A 19215-nucleotide genomic window follows, 5' to 3' on the forward strand; every position below is an offset into this window, starting at 1 on the left:
TTCTTGTATACAAAATATAAATCACATGAACGTCCATGCAATCTAAACTCTCTAAAGAAGAATGAGGATTAAACGAACAAACACATATAAGTGTTGCAGATATTGTATTTTGTCCGCCCTTGATTTACGTGCCAGAACTCAAAAATTCCAAAAATATTAACTATTCTCCAAGGAGCCACAAAAACATTTAGATTGATGTGGCACAACCCGTTCGGGTATCGGAGCACTCAAAGTGCCTTTTCAGGTCAAATTGACTGAAATACCCCTAGTTAACCCTGAGTTGACTGAGACTCAAACAAGGTCAAAATCCTCCCAAAATAACATTTTTTTTTCATGCTTTTACATCAAAACCAAGCCACTCAGAGATTTTTGTTAACTTTGACCAATGTTGACCTAGTTTGACCTAAAGTTAACCTCCGGGAGGCACCAGAAACCCTAATTTTTTATCCATCCATCAAAACTGGTTAGGGCTAGTGTCCTTGTAAAGATTATCGAATTCCCTTTCCAACAACTGCTCATGGGTCGAAATTGGAGTTAAAACAATTGAGATATCCTAAAAACTATGTTGGGCGCATCAGCTTGCTTCCCAAGGTCATTATTTTTTATCCAACTGTTGGATTTTCAAGTTCTTTAGCTTTATAGAAACTAGACATCTAGAGATTTCCAGGGATACCAAGATCAGCTCAATTCGAGTTCGGGAAGTTCTTCAAAAAGGCCTCTAAAGTTGGTAGCCCTCAGGCACTTTTTGGCTTATAAAGTAGCCAAAACATCCTTTTCTAGACCAGATCTGAAGTGGGAACGTTTTTGGGCAGTCTTGGAGTAGTTTTTGGGCATTTTTCTCTCTATTTTCTCTACATTTCTCTCCTAAAAACACTTCAAAAAACCTTTGATTCCTCCTTTCTCTTAACAATCAAAAGGTAGTGTTCTTACTCTTAATCTTTCTCTCCTTGATTCTATACCTTGGATTTGAGGTTTAGGGGTGTGAATGTAGATTTTTAGCTACAATCCACACCCATTACATAGAATGTACTTGCTTTATTTTGCTTCCTAGCATGTTTTATAGCTTTCCTAGCATGTCTACTTGCTTTTTGCTATGATTTATCGCTTTGATGTTGTTGGCCTAGACTTTTTGGGCGGCTAGGATATGTCTAAATACTTTGCTTGTGCCTAGATCTACATGCTCATGGGCTCTTTGCCATGTTTATGCCTAGATCTACATGCCTATGTGTTCTTTACTATGTTTATACTTAGACCTACATGTTTATGTGTTCATTGTCACCTTTATGCTTAGATCTACATGTTTATAGGTTCTTTGCCATGTTTAAGCCTAGATCTACATGTTTATGGGCTCTTTTCCATGTTTATGTCTAGATATATGTCTATGTGTTCTTTGCCATGTTTATGCTTAGATCTACATGCCTATGTGTTCTTTACCTTGCCTATGCTTAGATCTATGTGTTTATGTGCTTCGTGTCATGCTTGTGTGATCAGATCTGTGTTGGTTGCTATGTCATGTGCTACTTTATCCCTTTTTGTCCCTTTATATCTCTCTTTCTTGTGTTTTGGCCTTTCTAGTAGGGCATAGATCTAGATCCTATGGTCTAGGCCTACATCCATACACTTAGGCCTATATTAAAGAGTTTGCATCATTTCCTTTGCACATCTATGTTTGCTTGCTTGTTTCTATGCTTTATCTTCAAGTTAGCCTCTCTAGATCTAGGCTTTGCCTTGCTTTGTGCCCTCAGTGGGCTTGTGCTCGTGTGGTTACATCTATCCCTCCTAGGGTTTGTTTGGATGTAATCACTTGCGAGATACATCCCCGTGATGTTGGTGTTCTTGATTCACACCTTTCTCCACTCTGTGTGATGTTGATATGCTTGCCTTGCTTGCTTTGTGCCACCTGTTTGGCTTTCTTTGCTTCTTTGCATCTTTGCACGCTTGCCTACATGTTCATGCATGAGCCTGTGTGTCGTCCATACTCCAATCCAATGGAACTATGGACACTCAATCCAAACCTACATTTGTCCTCCTAGGACACCCCTTTTTGTTTGATAACATGCTTGTTTGTCCTTTCGTATGCTTTATATGTTTTTTTGCCCCCGTTCGGCATCTTTTCCTAGGTTGTCTTTTAGCATGCTTTTCCATCCATTTGTTTCTTTGCTTGTCTACTGGCTTGTTTCTTTTGTCTTTTCATGTATACGGACGAAGTGAGAATACTTGGAGCAAGGGTGCGACCTCCTAGGCGCAAGCAAAAGGGCAAGGATGCAAGCAAGAGGATGCAAGCCCACAAAGGGTAATATTCAGTAGATTAGGGGGCCTAGCCCTTTTTGAGTGGTCTTCTCTTTCTCTCTCTCTTTAAGCCTCTTCTCTAGAGCATGTATTAGGGTCCCCTTCCATGTACCCCCTTTTATTTTCCTGCTTCTTGCTTGGGCCACGTTCCTTAGGTATGACAATGTCTGTTTTACATTTCCTGTACCTTACTGGACCATACCCTTAGAATGTTGGCAAGGTCTGGTTTACTTTCCTGCTTTGTGTGGTTGCATTGTGCATGATGTATGTGTATATATATATATATATATATATATATATCTGCTTGTGTGTGTGTGGGTGATTGTGCACTTTGTATGATGGACTCTTATAGCTATGTGAGTGACCCTCTCTAGTCATGACAAATCTTGACCTTGTAGTGTGGGTATGTGCTTAAGGCGATTGTCGTAGGTGCATATTACTATTATATTGTGTGCACGATCATCATGGTGTGATTGTTTTGATCCATGTCACCAAGTGACACTGGTTTCCCCATGTATGCGACACGTATCAACACACTTGATACTTTAGGGGCTTCGACTTGTCTTAGTATGAGCATGTCGATACGCTCTGTATACATAGATGTGAAACCCTGCTGGTGTGCCATAGCGTACCAAACGCGAAACTCTGCAGGATTTTTGCCGTGAAAATGGGGCATCCTCATTGCTGTATTCTCACGTCGAAAGCTTGGTGAGAATAGCATTTGATGTGCTATGACGCATCTGAGGCGAAGCGCTGTCGGATTTTCGCCATGAAAATAAAGTGAAATGTTGCCAAATTTTCACTGTGGAAATTAGGCAACGATTCCAAACACACTTGGAAAGCATCGAACGAGACCACATCCATTCCAAAATCAAACCTCAAAGCCCAATACGTTTAAAGCCTCGAAAGCTAATGCCAATAGCTTGTTTTTAATTGCCAATGTCCTTCAATTATGATTTTACCAAAACAAAGGACTACAGACAAGCGTTATGGGGTGCCTAACACCTTCCTCATACGTAACCAGACTTCCAAACTCAAGAATCAAGATTTTTTACCCATTCGTATTAGATTAGGAAAAACGACATTTTTCTTAGCCTAGGATCAGTAATAAAATCAAATAGAGTCAGGTGACCAATCACACCTTAGAAAAACCTAATGATTGGTGGCAATTTCACTTACCCTTGGTAATTTCCTTAAAATCGACTCATATTCCAGTCACACACTTGAGGTACAACACACCTCCATATTCTCACACCAAGATAGAGAAGGCGCACGAGCGTCGCCGCAATGGGTGGTCGAGCAGCCATGAGGTGTCGATAAGCATGAAACAAGAATCACAAAAGCAAGCATACAACAAGCAAATAAGCAAGAAATTAAGAAGAAGTCAATTTCAGCATATGGAAATATTGTTCAAAATGAGGCCCAAAAGTAATGCAGGACAAATGTTCGAAAATAAAAGCCCTAAATAAGCAAGGCACCCAAAAAAAAAAAACCATAAAGTGTCATACGAGGGGGGCATCATCTCCAATTATCGTTGCAGCCTTGTCATCTAAAGGGGCATCTCTTTCAACACCTAGTGTACTGCATCCAGTAATAGTAGCAGTAGCCTCGTCAGCCATGATCTCCTTGTCAATCACCTCAAAGTCCAAGTCTTCCAGATTGACCCCAGGATTGTGCTTTGTCAGATAACTCCTTAAGAGCTCGAAGCCTTTAAAGTACCAACTAAAAAGAGCGTTGTTGTACTCGTCAATAAGTTAGAAGGCTCGCACAGCTTTGGCCCCTACAAACTTAATCTTTTTTACGGCGAATTGAAGTTGCTCATCCTTCTACACTGTCATTAACTTCTCCACCCTTAGCACTTTGGACAAAGTCTTGACCTTCTCCTTCGCAGTGTTCCCCTCGTCCATTACCAATATGAGGTCTTTCCTTAGTTTGGAACTCTTGGCCTCAAGCACCTCAACCTTAGAGTCGGCCATAACCACTTTCTCTTCATTGGTAAGATACTCGATGGTAATATGGATCGTCTCCCCCAACACTTGGCACACATAAAGGTAAGAGAAAAAGGAAATCATTCTAAGAAAAGAAAAATGCATAAAGCAATATTGATGAAGGATACCTGGATGAGCTTATGAATATGACAATTCATTAGCTCATAGGAAGGAATCATAGAAAGATCCTTAAGGTTGTTACGCCTCTTTGGATGAGGAGTAAGCTCCTCAATGGAGACCGTCGGGGAAGCGACCCTAGGCTTTTGAGGGATAGATTTGGACAAAGTCTTCTCGATGACCTCATTTTCAGCCACTCTTGGCCTCTTTTGGCTAATGCTAGATAGAGGCCTTTTTTCTTGGCCTTCATTCGAGCATATATATCTTGGCTGAACTTGGTCGCCATTCTAAAGCAACAACATAAGGTATAATTAGCATAAAAAGCTTAGATAAACTATGCATAACATAAAGTTTCAAGACGAAGCATACTCTGTTCTTCTTTCAACAAAGCCCTCAAGACGAAAGGAAAAGGCTCAAATCCCAGGAAATGATGATATAGAGTGCGAGGATCAATATGATCGTTGAAGTCGTCAGTGGTTTTTGTGTAATTGAAAGCTACTTGAACTTGCCCTTTGCATTTGCTCTTCAACTTTGGATGGACTATAACTGAAAAACAAATACACAGAAGAAGGTCAGAACTAGGTTGAATGATAATAAGATAAAATTAAGAGTTTTCGTAGAGACAACGCACCAAGTTTTAGGGTCTCCTACCTACGCAGCAACATAAGGACATCACCTCAAAGGTCATCAAACGGAGTCTCCCAACCACTACTAGAGACGAAGAAATACCTAGATTTCTAATATCGAAATGACAAAGGGAAATCAAATATAAGACTATCTTTACTATCCTACGGTACCAGCTCATAGTACCCAAATTGCTTAGATTCTTTTAAATGATATAAATGTACAAACTCGTCCATCCTGAATATATCTCTGTCATTGAAGATCAAGAAAATTTCCATAAAACTAATGACGGTTTGCCATGAGTTCCGCATAAACTGCCCTAGAGCTATATTGAGATGATGGAGGAGCTCCATTATGATAGGGTGGACGGGGAATCTATGGCCGCTAAAAAGCACAGCCTCATAAAAGTAAACCTTGCCATGTGTGAAGGCACAAGCTTTTTCGTTCTTACGAGGGAGACGAATCCTAGTTTCATCTAGAAATTGAAACCTATCCCTAAACCTACAAAAGGGTTTCTTCATCCAGATCACACGACTCTTTAAGGGTATGGAAGGTCCTAGCTTTAGAGGAAGATGGGTGTTTGGAAGATGAGGGTTTTGAAGAAGATGGCTTTGAAGCAGCAGTATCTACCTCCATTTCCACGGGTTTATCACTGGATGATAACCCCATTTCCAGTTCACTTGACTTGACAACAGAACCCTCTCTCTCTTCCATTGACATCTCACACAATAAACGATACCAGTTAAGGGATCGGTGCAATAAGGGGTACAAATCATTCAAAGTTGGTCTAAATGCACTATCCCTAGAAATGAAAAGACCAACGTGGGGGTGATGACCACTTGAAGATTCAAGAAAAGCTCCTAGATGAGTGAAAAAGAAAGAAACTGAAGGAAAAAGGGTCCTAACTTCAGAGAAATCTACCATTAACACATTAAAAAGTAAATAAATGTGGGTATAAAGAAGAGCATACTTGAAGAAAAGGGGGCCTAGTAAGCTCTAGCTCAAAGAGGAAGAAAGTTGTAGAAGAAATAATGCGAGGAAGAAGAAGAAAAGGAAAAAGGAGCTTATAAATTCCTCCAAAAAACTGAGGTGCGGGAAAACCAAAGGCCTCATTGAGAGATGTGCCCACGTCCAGCCTACCAATGCACGCCGCATGGCCACGTCGCGTGCAGTGTCGTCACGTCACATTAAATGCGAAAGAAACGGGATCTCAAAAGCCACAGCCAGCACAATATGACCTTTCATATTCCTAAGATTGTTAGTACAAGTAATGATGATCACAAAATAGGGGGCAAATGATTAACCAATAAATTCCCATCGTCCAAAGAAGCCTTTGGATGAACAAAACACCATAAAAGAACATTTAATGCATGGATCGTTACACACAAATGAATGCATAAGACATGACTGTTGGAACGATCTTCAAATCACCTCACTAAGCAACTAGAAGCGTTACAAAAAGGCATTAAAGCCACCATTGAAAGCCTCTAATGGCTAGAAAAGCAAATACTTATATAAATCATCTCAGAACCTAAGCAAAGGTACACATATACCTCACAATTCATTCTTAAATATTATTATCTCCCTTAACCACTATCTGACTTTATCATCAGTGGCTCATTGGCTAACACCACGCTAGTGACCTTTTGGGAGAGAAACACTATTGTTATTCTTTTGTAGGAATTAAGATCATTCTTGCCATACTCCATCTGGACGAATCTATCAACTGATGAATTTGGCTTCATCAATTTCTGTTTTTGAAAAAAAAAAAAAAGTCTGAACGTGTGAAAAAAAGAAGGGAAATTGATGTGACGTTATTGACCTTATTTTTTAAATACTTGCAAGAGAAGTTATTGGATAATAGATGAGGGTAATTTTGACTTGTCTAGTCCAAAAAGGGAAATTCTCTTATAGATAGTACTAGCCTCTGAGCACGCACTTACGTGCATGCTCAAAGGCTCTTATTTTCTTCTTCTTCTTCTTCTTTTTTGGTAAAGGTTAATAATTTTCTTTCAACGTTAGCAACTGCTATTAATCACCAATAAATCCTTTAATTTAAAAAATATATATTCTTCAAAAAAAAAAAAAAAATTCTAGTGAAAGTCACAACAATTGTTAGGGATAATTGTAAAATGCATCCAACAATTGACAGCTTTAATTTCATTCGGAAGAGATGAGGTTGATAGAAATAAGGATAAATTGTAAGAGTTTCGATTAATTGAAAAGCTGTAAATTGAATCCGAATGGGAGGTAGAGATGGTATTTGCACAGTTTTGTGTTTTAATAAAAAAACTTATACCCTTTTTTTTAACCAAATTCTACCATAATATTGTAACCAAATAAAAACAAACGTATATCTATACAAATATTAGGCAATACATAAGCTTTTATCAAAGAAAGGAAAAAAAAAAGAATAATGATATGGAAAAGATAATGATAAGAAAATATGGAAATGAAAAAGAACCAGAGTCCATAAAATAAGAATAAGCAAAATAGTGAAAATTTTGCATGGGATCCAAACAAAATAAAACCAAATAGAGGAAAACATCAAACTTTAAATGGGAGGCAAAGTTGGAATTTGCACAGTTTGTGTTTAAATAAAAAACTTGTAACGTTTTCTTTAACGTTTTATTTTAAAACCAAGTTCTATCATGAAAAGCAACCTATACAATTAAAGAAAAGGATAATGAGGAAAAGCAAGAGTCCAAATAATTAGAATAAGCAAAATAGTGAAGAGTTTGCACGGGATCCAAACCAAATAAAAACCAAAAAGAAACTAATAACAAAAATAAACGTGCCCAAATTCAACAAAAACCAATTGCATTCGATTTGATTTTTTTATATATATATATATATATATATATATATAGAGAGAGAGAGAGAGAGAGAGAGAGAGAGAGAGAGAGAGATAGAGAGAGAGAGAGAGAAAAGAGCCATGTACATTGACATAGTGTTGAGCAAGAGCAAATAGAAAAGTGTGATGATGATGGTGTAGAGAAGAATGACAGAAATTGAAACAACTGAGGAAGAAGTAAACAAAATATATTTGAAGTTGAGTTTGAAAACCCATGTGAGTGTGGTCTTATTTTGTAGGCAATATTTTACGTGGGAGTTAAAAGAATTTTTTTTTTCCCCTAAACTCTAAGTCAGCATTTAACTAAAATTTTGAATTCAAATAGAACTCATATTTGAATTTTGAACAAAACAACAGGAATGTAAGAAAAGGTGAGAGTTTTTTTTTTTTTTTTTTTTTTTTTTAATTTTTTAAATAAAATGTATAAAACGTGTGGTTAGTGGGAAAGTGGTCCCATTTGTAGGCATTTTTAGGTGTGAGTTAAAAATGTATTTTTACCGGATTGACCATAAGTTTTTTCTTAGCTTAAAAATATGATTTAGGGGTATTTTAGATCACTTAATTGTTGATACCAAATAGAGGAAACCAAAACTAAATAATAAAAAATCTCATGAGACTGTTCATCTCCTTTACCGTTGGTATCAAGCTTGAATATCTGCTTCTTCGACGTCTAAGCCTCCATTCCTCTTAAGTCGTCAAAGCCCAACAAAACTCTCCCTCCTTCTTTTTAGGTTCGGTGCAGAGGCATTCAACCATAAACAATTGAGAAAAAGCCATAACCATGGAATTCCTTATGGGTCAACACCGAATCGAACACTACCGGTGTGTTTGGGAGTAGTTTATTGCAAATTATTGAGTTATAAGCCTACAATTTTCCTAAAACTTTCGGCTTTAAATTAGTTCCTTTCAAATCTTATTCTAATCTAAATGTCCTATTTTATTTTGATTTCATTAGTGGGTTTCAAATCTCAATCTCCTGTGGCTACACAATTGTATTTGCTGTAGATAATGATAAGCTGACATCATTTATTAGTTATATAGAATTGTATTTGAGAGAAAGTAATTGCCAGGTTTGTGAATTGTGATGAAATTGTGATAATAGAATTTTGAATTTCTAAGAAGAAGATGCCATGGAAGACAAACAAGTCCATTTTAGAGTTACAATTGTGATTTGAGAAATCATTGGGGGAGTAAAATTGTACTTTGATGGGAAGGAATTTGGTGAGTTCTTGGGTATCTTTATATTTGTTGGAAGTTCCTCAATAGGTATAATTGTGTAGTTATGGAGGAAAGAACAAGTTAAAAAATAATCTAAACTAAACCCATCCTATTCCCACTTTCTCCCTTACACTACAACAACAATAGTGAAACTTGAATTTTTCACAGCCAACCACGGTTGGCTTTAACATTGACACTTTTGGTAGTTTTGGTAGATGGACCACTTGAGCTTAGGGGGAATTTGCAGGCTAGCGCAGTAGGGAGAAAGAATATAATAAGTTAACGCATGTTTGTAAGGATTTTGGAAACTAGCATCTCGAGTTTTTAAAACTTGAGATCAATGATAAAAATCAAGGCTCTCAAACTCGAGTTCCACTGTAGCCGTGGAGGAATATGGCCACATGGAACTCAAGTTTGAGAGACTCGAGTTCTATAGAAGCAGATTTAAAGATGGAGAAGGAGAAAAGGTGGAGAAGAGAAGGAAAAGAAGATTCGGATCAAAAGAAGAAGACAACGACCTGGAGAAAACTAGATCTAAAAAAGATGGGGGATGCAGATGATTTGCACGACGACGACCTGCACGAAGAAAGGAACGATCTGAGTCTGATCTGCACGATGACGAAGAACGGAGGCGAAGAACAAATTTGAGTGGGCGATTGGACGATCTGAGTCGAATCTGCACGAAGAAAGGAACGATTTGAGTCTGATTTGCACGAAGAAAGGAACGATCTGAGTCTGATCTACACGACGACGAAGAATAGAGGAAGAACGATTGGACGATCTGAGTCTGATTTGCAGGAAGAAGAATGCTGGTTCAGAATGAATGTGAGGAAGAAGAAGCAAAACTCAAGTCTTTAAAACTTGATTCTTAAAAGTGAAACTCGAGTCTTACAAACTTGAGTTCCACGTCAATTTTCTTCCACATCAGCTTCCACCACTTACAAATCGAGACTTAAAAACTCGAGTTTTACCTTGGAACTTGAATTTTAGACACTCGAGATGCTAATTTACAACATTGTTTTGAAACATGACAACTAACTAAATTTTTTGATATTTAATGTTATTTGGAAAAAAAATTCCTTGAGCTTGATTTTTTAGAGTGTATCCCACCTAGATTGTTTTCTTGATAGCGATGATATATTGAGAGCCGACCACTGTAGATTGGGCAAAGACCAGAGGCAAAGACCGGAAAGGAGAGAGGGATTAAGGATGGGAACAACAAATAATTTTATTTTATTTTCTATTAGATAATAATTAATGAGTTAATGATGTGTAAATTGTGTGAAATTCATCATGTGAAATTATACTTAAAAATGTCACATCAATTAACAAGATGCCACGTCATTGTTCATTTGCAACGTTAGCAATAGAACTAATGACAATTCATAAAAGGACTAACGTTAGTCATTTTTTAAACTTGAGTGACTAATAACACTCACTTGAAACTTAAGGAACTAATTGCGCACACAGGATAAACTTTAGACACCAATAGTGTAGTTTGCCGCTAAAAAACCTAATTGGAACACATGGCAAAAACCCAGAGTGAGTAAATCAAAGTACACACTCACATTTCTAAAGACACACTCTTTTTCAGGAGAAAGTATACCATGTTTCAATAATACCAAGTCAACATCTATTTTTGTGTTTCTTCACCAATAAATAATTGATACTTGTCCAAAAAAAGCCACCTCATTACTCCACCAACACACATAAAAAGACAATCTTACCCTTGAAATTTTTTCAAAGCCCGCCACTTACTCTCTTTCCTCCCACGGTGCTTCTTCCTCTTTCAAGTTTCAAATTTAATTCCCAAAATGAAACCCAAAAATATTTTCAAGTCCATGCTAGGCTCTCTCCCCTTCTTCCTTTTTCAAATCTAATTCCCAAAATCAAATAGATTACTCCTCAGTTCTCTCTCTCACCCAAACTCCCTTAAACCCACAACTGCCTTTTCTATTTTCTCATTTGTTGCATTGCTTTCCCCCCACCTCTGGCTTGGTGGTTTTCAGAGGATATTAAGGGCGATCTTGTTGGATTGATGATGCTTAGTAGTGGGTGTGAGAACCCAAGTTGGAGGTGGGGGGAGAGCAATGCAGCAAAGAGGAAATGGAAGAGGCAGTTGCAGGTAGAATGAAGTTTGGGTGAGAGAAAGGAGTGGGGAGTAACTTATATGATTTTGGGAATTAGATTTGAAAGAGGAAGAAGGAGAGAGAGTCTAGTAGGGATTTGAAAATGTTTTAGGGTTTCATTTTGGGAATTAAAATTGAAACTTGAAAGAGAAAGGACCATAAGAGGAAAGAGAGTAAGTGGCAGGCTTTAAAAAAATTTCAGGGATAAGATTGTCTTTTTAGGTGTGTTGGTGGAGGAATGAGGTGACTTTTCGGATAAGTGTCAATCATTTATTGGTGTAAAAACATCAAAACAGACGCTGATTTGGTATCACTCTCTTTGGATTCATCGACTCTTAAGTCTGAAATGAGAGAGTCAGACCCTTAAGTCTTGTCGCATCTGCCTTGTTCCTTAACAGTTAACAGCTCAGATTACTCATCAAAAAAAAAAAAAAAAAAAACAGCTCAGATTAAACCAATCACTCGCTCTCTTTCTCTCAACTCTGTTTCTTTTATTTTTTCAACGTGAATCACTGGCTCTCTTTCTCTGAGCAATGGCTTCGTCTCTGACTACGGCCTCAGCCTCAGCTGTGGGCAAAGCCTCAGCCACTTTGCGTCCTCTCAGCAATAGATATCACTCTCTCTCTCATTTTTCATTTCGTGTTTCTCCAAAACCCAAGCTCAGAATTTTCACCAAGGTAATTTCTCTTCCTCTCTCTGAGTTATGCCTTTTTTGGGTTCTTAGAAAATGTGGGAAAATGAATGGAAACTTTGATATTTATGTATTGGGTTTTTAATTTTTCTTTTATTTTAATAATCCAATTGGATCCTAACCCAATAGCGTTTTTTAGCTCATTCAGCTGAAGGATTGTTTGTTTGGATGACGAGAAAATGTGGGAAATGAATGAAAATTGAAAATTTTAATTTGGCTTTTGCATTTTTTTCTTTATTTGGGCAAATCAATTAGTATATATATATATATTTTCTTAGTGTTCAACTATTGTTGATCGGTGTTGTATGTAAAATAGAAATACAGGTAGAAGCATACAGTATTGGCAAATTTAAGTAGGGCACCTTGACATGCTGTAGATATAAGTTTTGCATTGTCATAGAATTCTTTCTATGTCTGTTGAGGAATTTTTCGCTTTTTGGTTTAATTTGTATAACCCTTTTGGGGCCGTTGTAAATGGACAATAGCGCTTGTGTGTTTATAAGAAACATGTATGATTTCATCTGTATTAAAATGTGGAACAGGGTACAAAATTCAGTAATACGAAAGGAAAAAAAATTCTGTAGTGCAAAAAGCATAGCAATGTGTTCTGTAAAGATCTTAGGAATAAAAAGCCTCCTTTTGGCCAAGAAATAAGTCTTATTTTTTTTTTAAGATCCCAATGACTTATGACATTAATGAATGGACGTAGATAGAAGGATTATAAATATAGGGAGACCAAGTCCAACAATCCTGTTGTCAGATTCTGTTGGTTGCATGCAGTTTAGGAAATGAAATGGACTAGATAGTTTCTGAATTTGAAATTTAGGTATCTGATGGAGAACTTAATTTTCCAATTTTATTTTCGAAGTTCCTGTTTCTGGTCTCATCATTCTTTAAGGAATTGATATGCCTGCAACATGTTAGTGAAATGGCCTTTACCATGTTGGAAGATATCATTTTTTTTCCCTCCCCCCACTCTCAATTGAACTGGGAATTTGCTAGTGTGTTTGTGTGACCAAGGCTCTTGAAGTGTTGTATCTATATGCAATGAAAGTCTGAAACTGATGGCCATATTGTAGGGTTTACAACCTAGTCGGAATTGTTCCACTGTGGTAAAGGCCCAATTGAATGAGGTAAGGTTCTTTCAATGGTTTCCTTTAGAGGATCTGTTTTCAAATATTCATTCCTTCCTGGATATGCTTTTGGAATCACCTTTTGCCTTCAAGGTTGGCGTTGGTGGATCCTCCAATGCTTCCTCTACTCCCCCAGCCAAGTTGGAGGCAGTGACATCAGAAGCAAAGGATGCTAAGCCATCAAATGACCATTCTTTTGGAGCTTTGGCTAGAGAGGAATCAATCTCTGAGTTCATTGCTCAAGTTTCAAGTCTTGTTAAGTGAGCATGCTGGATCTTTTGTTTCTTTTCTACTTTTATCATCCATTTCCAAGATGATAAATCGTGTTTTATCTTCCTTAGGCTTGTTGATTCAAGAGATATAGTGGAGTTGCAGTTGAAACAGCTTGACTGTGAAGTTATAATCCGTAAAAAGGAGGCCTTACCTCAACCACCACCTCCTGCGCCAGTTAGCATGATGTATTCACAAACTCCAACACTAACCCAAACAGTCCATCCTGCACCTGCACCCGCACCCGCACCTGCCCCAGCTCCTAGAGCCCCTACTCCATCTGCTTCTCCTGCTGTCAAGTCAGCAAAGTCGTCATTTCCACCTCTTAAATGCCCCATGGCAGGGACATTCTACCGATGTCCAGCCCCTGGTGAACCGCCATTTGTGAAGGTGAATTTTTTCTACTTAGTGACTTACTTAGATTGGGATGATGATGCTTAGTGATTGTTGGAAAAAGTTTGATGCTGCATCTTTCTTTTTTCCATTTTTATTTTTGGGTTAATTTTCTTACACGAGAAGAGGGTTATTTTAGGTTGGAGACAAGGTACAGAAGGGACAGGTAGTAGGCATCATTGAGGCCATGAAATTGATGAATGAGATAGAAGTAAGTTTCTTCATTCAATCTTTGTTATTATTATTTTTTATAGGTAATAAAAAATTGATTGAAAACAAAAGAGTAACTCTGCATGTACACAAGCAGTATACTAGGGAAGCTATAAAGATCATTGCAATTTACATTAATATAAAAACTCCTCCAGAGAGTAAAATGAGTGACTACTTGAAGTAGCCATCCAATTAAAAAGAGAATGAAGTAAGAAGTAAGAAGTAAGAACAGTTTCTATATCTACAAAATATGAATGCCCAACCCTTTAAAAGTGTGCTTCTTCCTTTCTCTCCGGATGTTCCACATGACACAGAGATGAATGACCCTCCATACATGAGCAATCTCTCCCAAAACCCCTGTCCAGCAGCCATTGAATCCACTAATCTCTCAGGCATAACACCCAAATAGACAAAACACCATAGACCATAGATTATACACATAAGGACAGTGAAGTAGTAAATGGTCTGTAATCTTCCCACTGTTCTTGCATATACAACACCAATCAACAAAACAAATTAACACTTCTAGAGATTATCCTTGGTGGGGATTTTCCCTCAAGCTGCTGTCCATTTGAAAAAGCAACCTTAGTAGAGACCTTAATTAATAATTCTCCACAGGAATACTAGGGCTGGTTGAGTAGATCTGATAATAGGACTCAACCTCAAAGCTGCACTCCTAGCCGGAAGCCAACACATCCAATCTTCACCATTCCTACTAATTTTGATGGACTAGAGAAAAAAGAATGAATGTTTGTAAAGACATCTCCCAATCATGGATAGCCCTAGTAAACAAGAAATCCCTGTGTAGGATTCCATTATGACAACTCAGATAGTCTGCCACCAAAGCCTCTTTGTTTAGGGCAATATGAAACAATGCTGAAAAGCTTAGGGTCATCTCCCCACACCATAGTTCTTGTCAAAAAATGAACCATCCAAACTTTATATGAGAAAATTTGCTATTCTATTTCTCTTCTCCATAAAATGACTTCTTAATATTTCAGTTAGTGCTTCTTATCATTCTCCCTTATCTTTGTGGTTTGTTAACTTGAATTTGTATGAAGATGAAGTTAATATGGGATAACTACCCATTAGGGTGCAGTCCAATGTTATGAATACTATTTCGGACCCTGTTTTGGTTTGTCTAGTAGAACAGAATATTTCAGTACCGGCCTATTTTGGCTTACTGTTTTAGGGTGTTTCGGGATTTTTAAAAAAGAAGAAGAAGAATTTTTATTTATTTTTATGATTATTAATCTAAATATTCAAATTGTTAAGCAAATCTGCAAATACAACGTTTGAAAAAAAAAAAACTAAACCAAAACCACATTAAAGATGAAAGAAGCTTCCCACTTTACTTGCAAAAGTATCCTTAGCCCATGTGAAAATCATCTTTCCCAAGGAGCATTGATTAGTTTTACTTTTACCACTCCTTAATAACCTGAGTCCACTTCTTAGTAAAAAAATTATTGTCATCTTCATCTTCTTTCTATTTTTTTCTCTCACAGAGTCTTCTTAGTGACTCTCTGATCTCATCTTTCTCCTCTTTTTTTTTTGCCCTTTTCCCCACAGTAGATTTGATCCACTTTTTTCCTTCTATAAACATCAACAAAGTAAAGCATGTAATGTTCATCTTTTCCTTATACTCTAAAATCCTGTGTTGTTTTAAGTTTAAGGAGAAGAATACTTAGAACTTCATTCTGGCCAAATCTTCCATTTCGGCTGGTATTAGCTGAAACTCACCGGAACTACCTGAAATTTTGTCCGAGGTGGAACAAGAGGCTTATCATTCCAATTTACATACTGGTACGAGATTTTCTGGCCATTCCGGCCGGAATGGAACTAAATTCAGAACATTGGCGCAACCTAGTGGTTGGCTTATGGGTAGCCTTGCGGAGACATCGGCGGAGGTTGAGTGCCTTATTTTTGTTGGGTATCGCGTTGATGGGCCTCCAATCACACTGGGTAAGGCAGAAACTGATGGTGACAGGGCATTAAAAGGTCTTGTGTTCTCCAATTACGTTCTGAGTGCATCGAGAGTTAGGATTGAGGAATTGGGTGTTCCGGGTGGAGATGAAGGTGGTTGGGTTAAGGGTGCAAGTGATATTCAGGGGATAGACACATCCCATCAGGCTAACCAGCCGGTGTTGGCATTGACTGAGGTCGAAATAGCTTATGCAGATGAGGGCTTGGGTGATGTGGATAGTTCTTCCCCCTTGATGACTATTAATCCTCTAGGGTTGGTTGTGACGGCTGAATTGAATAGTAATGCTGAGGTGATGAGGTTTGATAACACATTGAATGTTTCAAATTGGGCAAAACGTAGACTCCCTGGTTTTAGTAAGATGATGGGGCTTTCTTTGGGTCAACATGAGAAGGTGTATTATGCTATTACAAAGACTTGAGACGGAGACTGAGGCAGCCAATCTAGTGCACAGGAATGCTGCCCACTGAAAAGTTGTCTCCAAAGATAAAGGGAAGAGGGAGTTGAGGAATTTGATTTTTTCGGTTAATTATGATGGGAGATAGTTTTCTTTTCTTTGATTGTATTACTGAGGTTGTGGTAGGGTGTTTACAGTTTCAATGAAGTTAAGAATGGTGTCTTGGAATGTTCGAGGTTTGAATGATTCGCGGAAACGTTTGGTAGTTAGAAATTTATTACGGGAATGGAATTGTGATGTCGTTTGCCTTAAAGAAACTAAGCTTGTGGGCATGGATAGACAGCTTATTTGCAGCTTGTGGATTTGTCCTTATGTAGACTGGGTAGCTTTGGATGTGGATTAGACAACTGGTGGGGTTTTGATGATGTGTGATAGGAGGGCTTTAGAAAAGTTGGAGGTATTGGTGGGTCAATTTTCCGTATTAGTTCGATGGTAGGGTCTGCGGGATGGTTTTATTTGGGCATGTTCTGGGGTTTATAACCCGAATGATAATAACTTGAGGGGGCAGATGTGGGATGAGCCGATGGAAATTCAGCAACTTTGGGAAGTTCCATGGTGTTACATAGGGGATTTCAACATTGTTTGTTTCCCAAGTGAACGGTTGGGGGGATCACGTCTTACCCTGGCTATGGAGAATTTTTCTGAGTTCATTGAGGTGCTTAGCTTGATAGATCTGCCATTGGAAGGAGGGAGTTATACATGGTCGAGTGGTTCGGATTAGCCTTTGATGTCTAGGATAGACAGGGTTCTGGTTTCTCATGATTGGGAGGATCACTATTTGGATGAGATCCAATGGGTTTTACCTCGTTCTATTTCAGACCACTTCTCCATATTAGTGAAGGCAAGAGGGATATTGAGGGGGGAAAGTCCTTTTAGGTTCGAGAACATGTGGCTAAAGACGAATGGGTTCAAAGATTGGGTTCATTCTTGGTGGAATCGATATTCCTTCTCAGGTACTCCTAGTTTCGTACTTGCTAAGAAGCTGAAGGCATTGAAGGAAGAAATTATTCAGTGGAACCAGAGTGAGTTTGGAAATGTAGAGCGTCAGAAAAAAGAATTGTTGGAGGCTTTGAAATTATTGGATGTTAAGGAAGGGGAGCATGGCCTTTTTGAAGTGGAGTTAGGTTAGAGGGCTGTGTTGAGATCTCAAATACAGAACCTTCTCTCATTGGAAGAAGTCTCGTGGAGATAGAAATCGAGGATGCTTTGCATTAAGGAAGGAGATAATAATACCAAATTCTCTCACAAGATGGCCAATTCTCGGAGAAGATATAATTATATTAGCATGTTGGAGGTGAACGGGGTTATCTATGAGGATGAATCCGAGATGGCAGACCAAGATGTACAGTTTTATAAAAACTTGTACTAGGAGACAGAGGAGTGGAGGCCTTTTGTGGAAGGTTTGGAGTTTGATCAGATATAGGGGTTGGAGAGGGACTGGCTTGAACGGAGATTTGAATAGGAGGAGGTTCTTCGAGTTGTCAAAGAGTTGGAAGGAGATAAAGCCCCAGGTCCTGATGGTTTCTCTTTGGCTTTCTTTCACCATTGTTGGGAAGTTGTGGAAAAATCTCTTAATGCAACTTTCATAGCCTTAGTACTAGAAAATTTGGCCAAAATGCATTTGTACTAGATTTGAATCTTGCCAGGAAAGAAAGAAAAAAGGCAATTTGACTAGCTAAATTCTACCAATGGCTTTGAAGTAAGCTTTTTTGATTGAATACTCCAATTAACCATGTTGGAAGTATCATTCTGAAAATGCTCCTAGGCATGAGCCTAAACTGCTTAGCTTGTCAGGGGTGAATGTTCCTTGATTACCTGTCAACTAGTTTTGACAGATGGGGTAAGTTGTCCTGTAGGTTTTTTTGGCCAGAAGCAAGTCCAAACGGCTCTTCTTTAGAAGAGATCCCTACATTATTATTATTATTTTTTTTTAAAAGGTACCATTCAGAAAATGATGAATGATTAGATTCTGTACATTTTTTTTAAAAAATTCCTTCTCTTTCTTTCCCCCTTTTTCTGAATATATTTTGAGAATAAAGTGCTTCTGTACTCTGTATGCATTATAATCTTCTGGAATCTGTCACCATTTATTTGTCTACATGCAACTAGTTGAGTCCAAAATGTCTTTCATTGATTAAATTGCACCAGAAATAAATCTATCTCTCTCTCTCTCTCTATTTAATTTATTTTATTTTTTCAGGCTGATCAATCAGGAACCATAGTTGAGGTCCTTGTAGAAGATGGCAAGCCTGTTAGCATTGACATGGTAAGTCTTCTTTTGGCCAGCTCAACTTATAATTTGCAAGTACTGTATCGTGAATTTAGTTTCAGGTTCTATTGACTTCTTTTTGTCACGTTTCAGCCTCTTTTTGTAATTGAACCTTAGAGCTTGGCCATCAAGTATGCTAATCGATGGACCAAACGGCAATTAGAAAGTGGGTGCAGTTGGTAAGATTATGAGATGCGGCATTGTTTCATTTTGGTAGAATTTTTTGTGTGAAATGAGATTTGGCTAGAGTTGAGAGTGAATTATTGTTGAATGAATTATTTAATTTATTTTAAAATTTTTTACTAGAACAGATATTTCTCGCCCCTCCATGTTTGGAATTAGTTGTTTGTGCATTATTCAAGAAGCTCTGGATATGACATCTGTGATAGGTGCTTTAACCAGTACCAGAAATGTTTTGGATTCAATTAACCCCCATCCCCCATTTTACTTTTTACATGTTTAAAGGGGACTTATTCACTTTCATTTTTTGCATTATGAATTTTTGATAACATTTCATGCCATTTCAGTGTTAAAGCATTGAGCTACTACCTAGGGTGGTAAGAGAGATATTAATCCCAATGCGGGAATGAGT

General features: G+C 37.9%; 2 protein-coding genes across 2 annotated transcripts in view; one reads left to right on the forward strand and one right to left on the reverse strand.

The window, feature by feature from the left end:
* Positions 1-4912: 4912 nt before the first annotated feature.
* Positions 4913-19215, reverse strand: part of LOC126691140 (protein METHYLENE BLUE SENSITIVITY 1) — a 70910-nt gene continuing 56607 nt past the window's right edge. Inside the window, exon 2 of the transcript XR_007644790.1 lies at positions 4913-4923. The gene's annotated coding sequence lies outside the window, so the exon portion shown is untranslated. The remainder of the gene's footprint in view (positions 4924-19215) is intronic.
* LOC126691130 (biotin carboxyl carrier protein of acetyl-CoA carboxylase, chloroplastic) lies at positions 11561-19106 on the forward strand. The gene is made up of 7 exons (XM_050386206.1): positions 11561-11896; positions 12990-13043; positions 13137-13303; positions 13385-13703; positions 13846-13917; positions 18555-18620; positions 18717-19106. The coding sequence occupies exons 1-7, from the start codon at positions 11753-11755 to the stop codon at positions 18738-18740; spliced, it is 846 nt and encodes a 281-aa protein (XP_050242163.1). The 5' UTR covers positions 11561-11752; the 3' UTR covers positions 18741-19106.

Source organism: Quercus robur, chromosome 1, assembly GCF_932294415.1.
Source record: "Quercus robur chromosome 1, dhQueRobu3.1, whole genome shotgun sequence".
NCBI lineage: Eukaryota > Viridiplantae > Streptophyta > Magnoliopsida > Fagales > Fagaceae > Quercus > Quercus robur.

Bases quoted from the DNA above. Each gene is read 5' to 3' on its own strand.
- LOC126691130 (XM_050386206.1), top strand. From the start codon at position 11,753: ATGGCTTCGTCTCTGACTACGGCCTCAGCCTCAGCTGTGGGCAAAGCC. The intron at 13,044-13,136 runs GTAAGGTTCTTT...TTTGCCTTCAAG, and splicing joins TAAAGGCCCAATTGAATGAG to GTTGGCGTTGGTGGATCCTC. The intron at 13,304-13,384 runs GTGAGCATGCTG...TATCTTCCTTAG, and splicing joins CAAGTTTCAAGTCTTGTTAA to GCTTGTTGATTCAAGAGATA.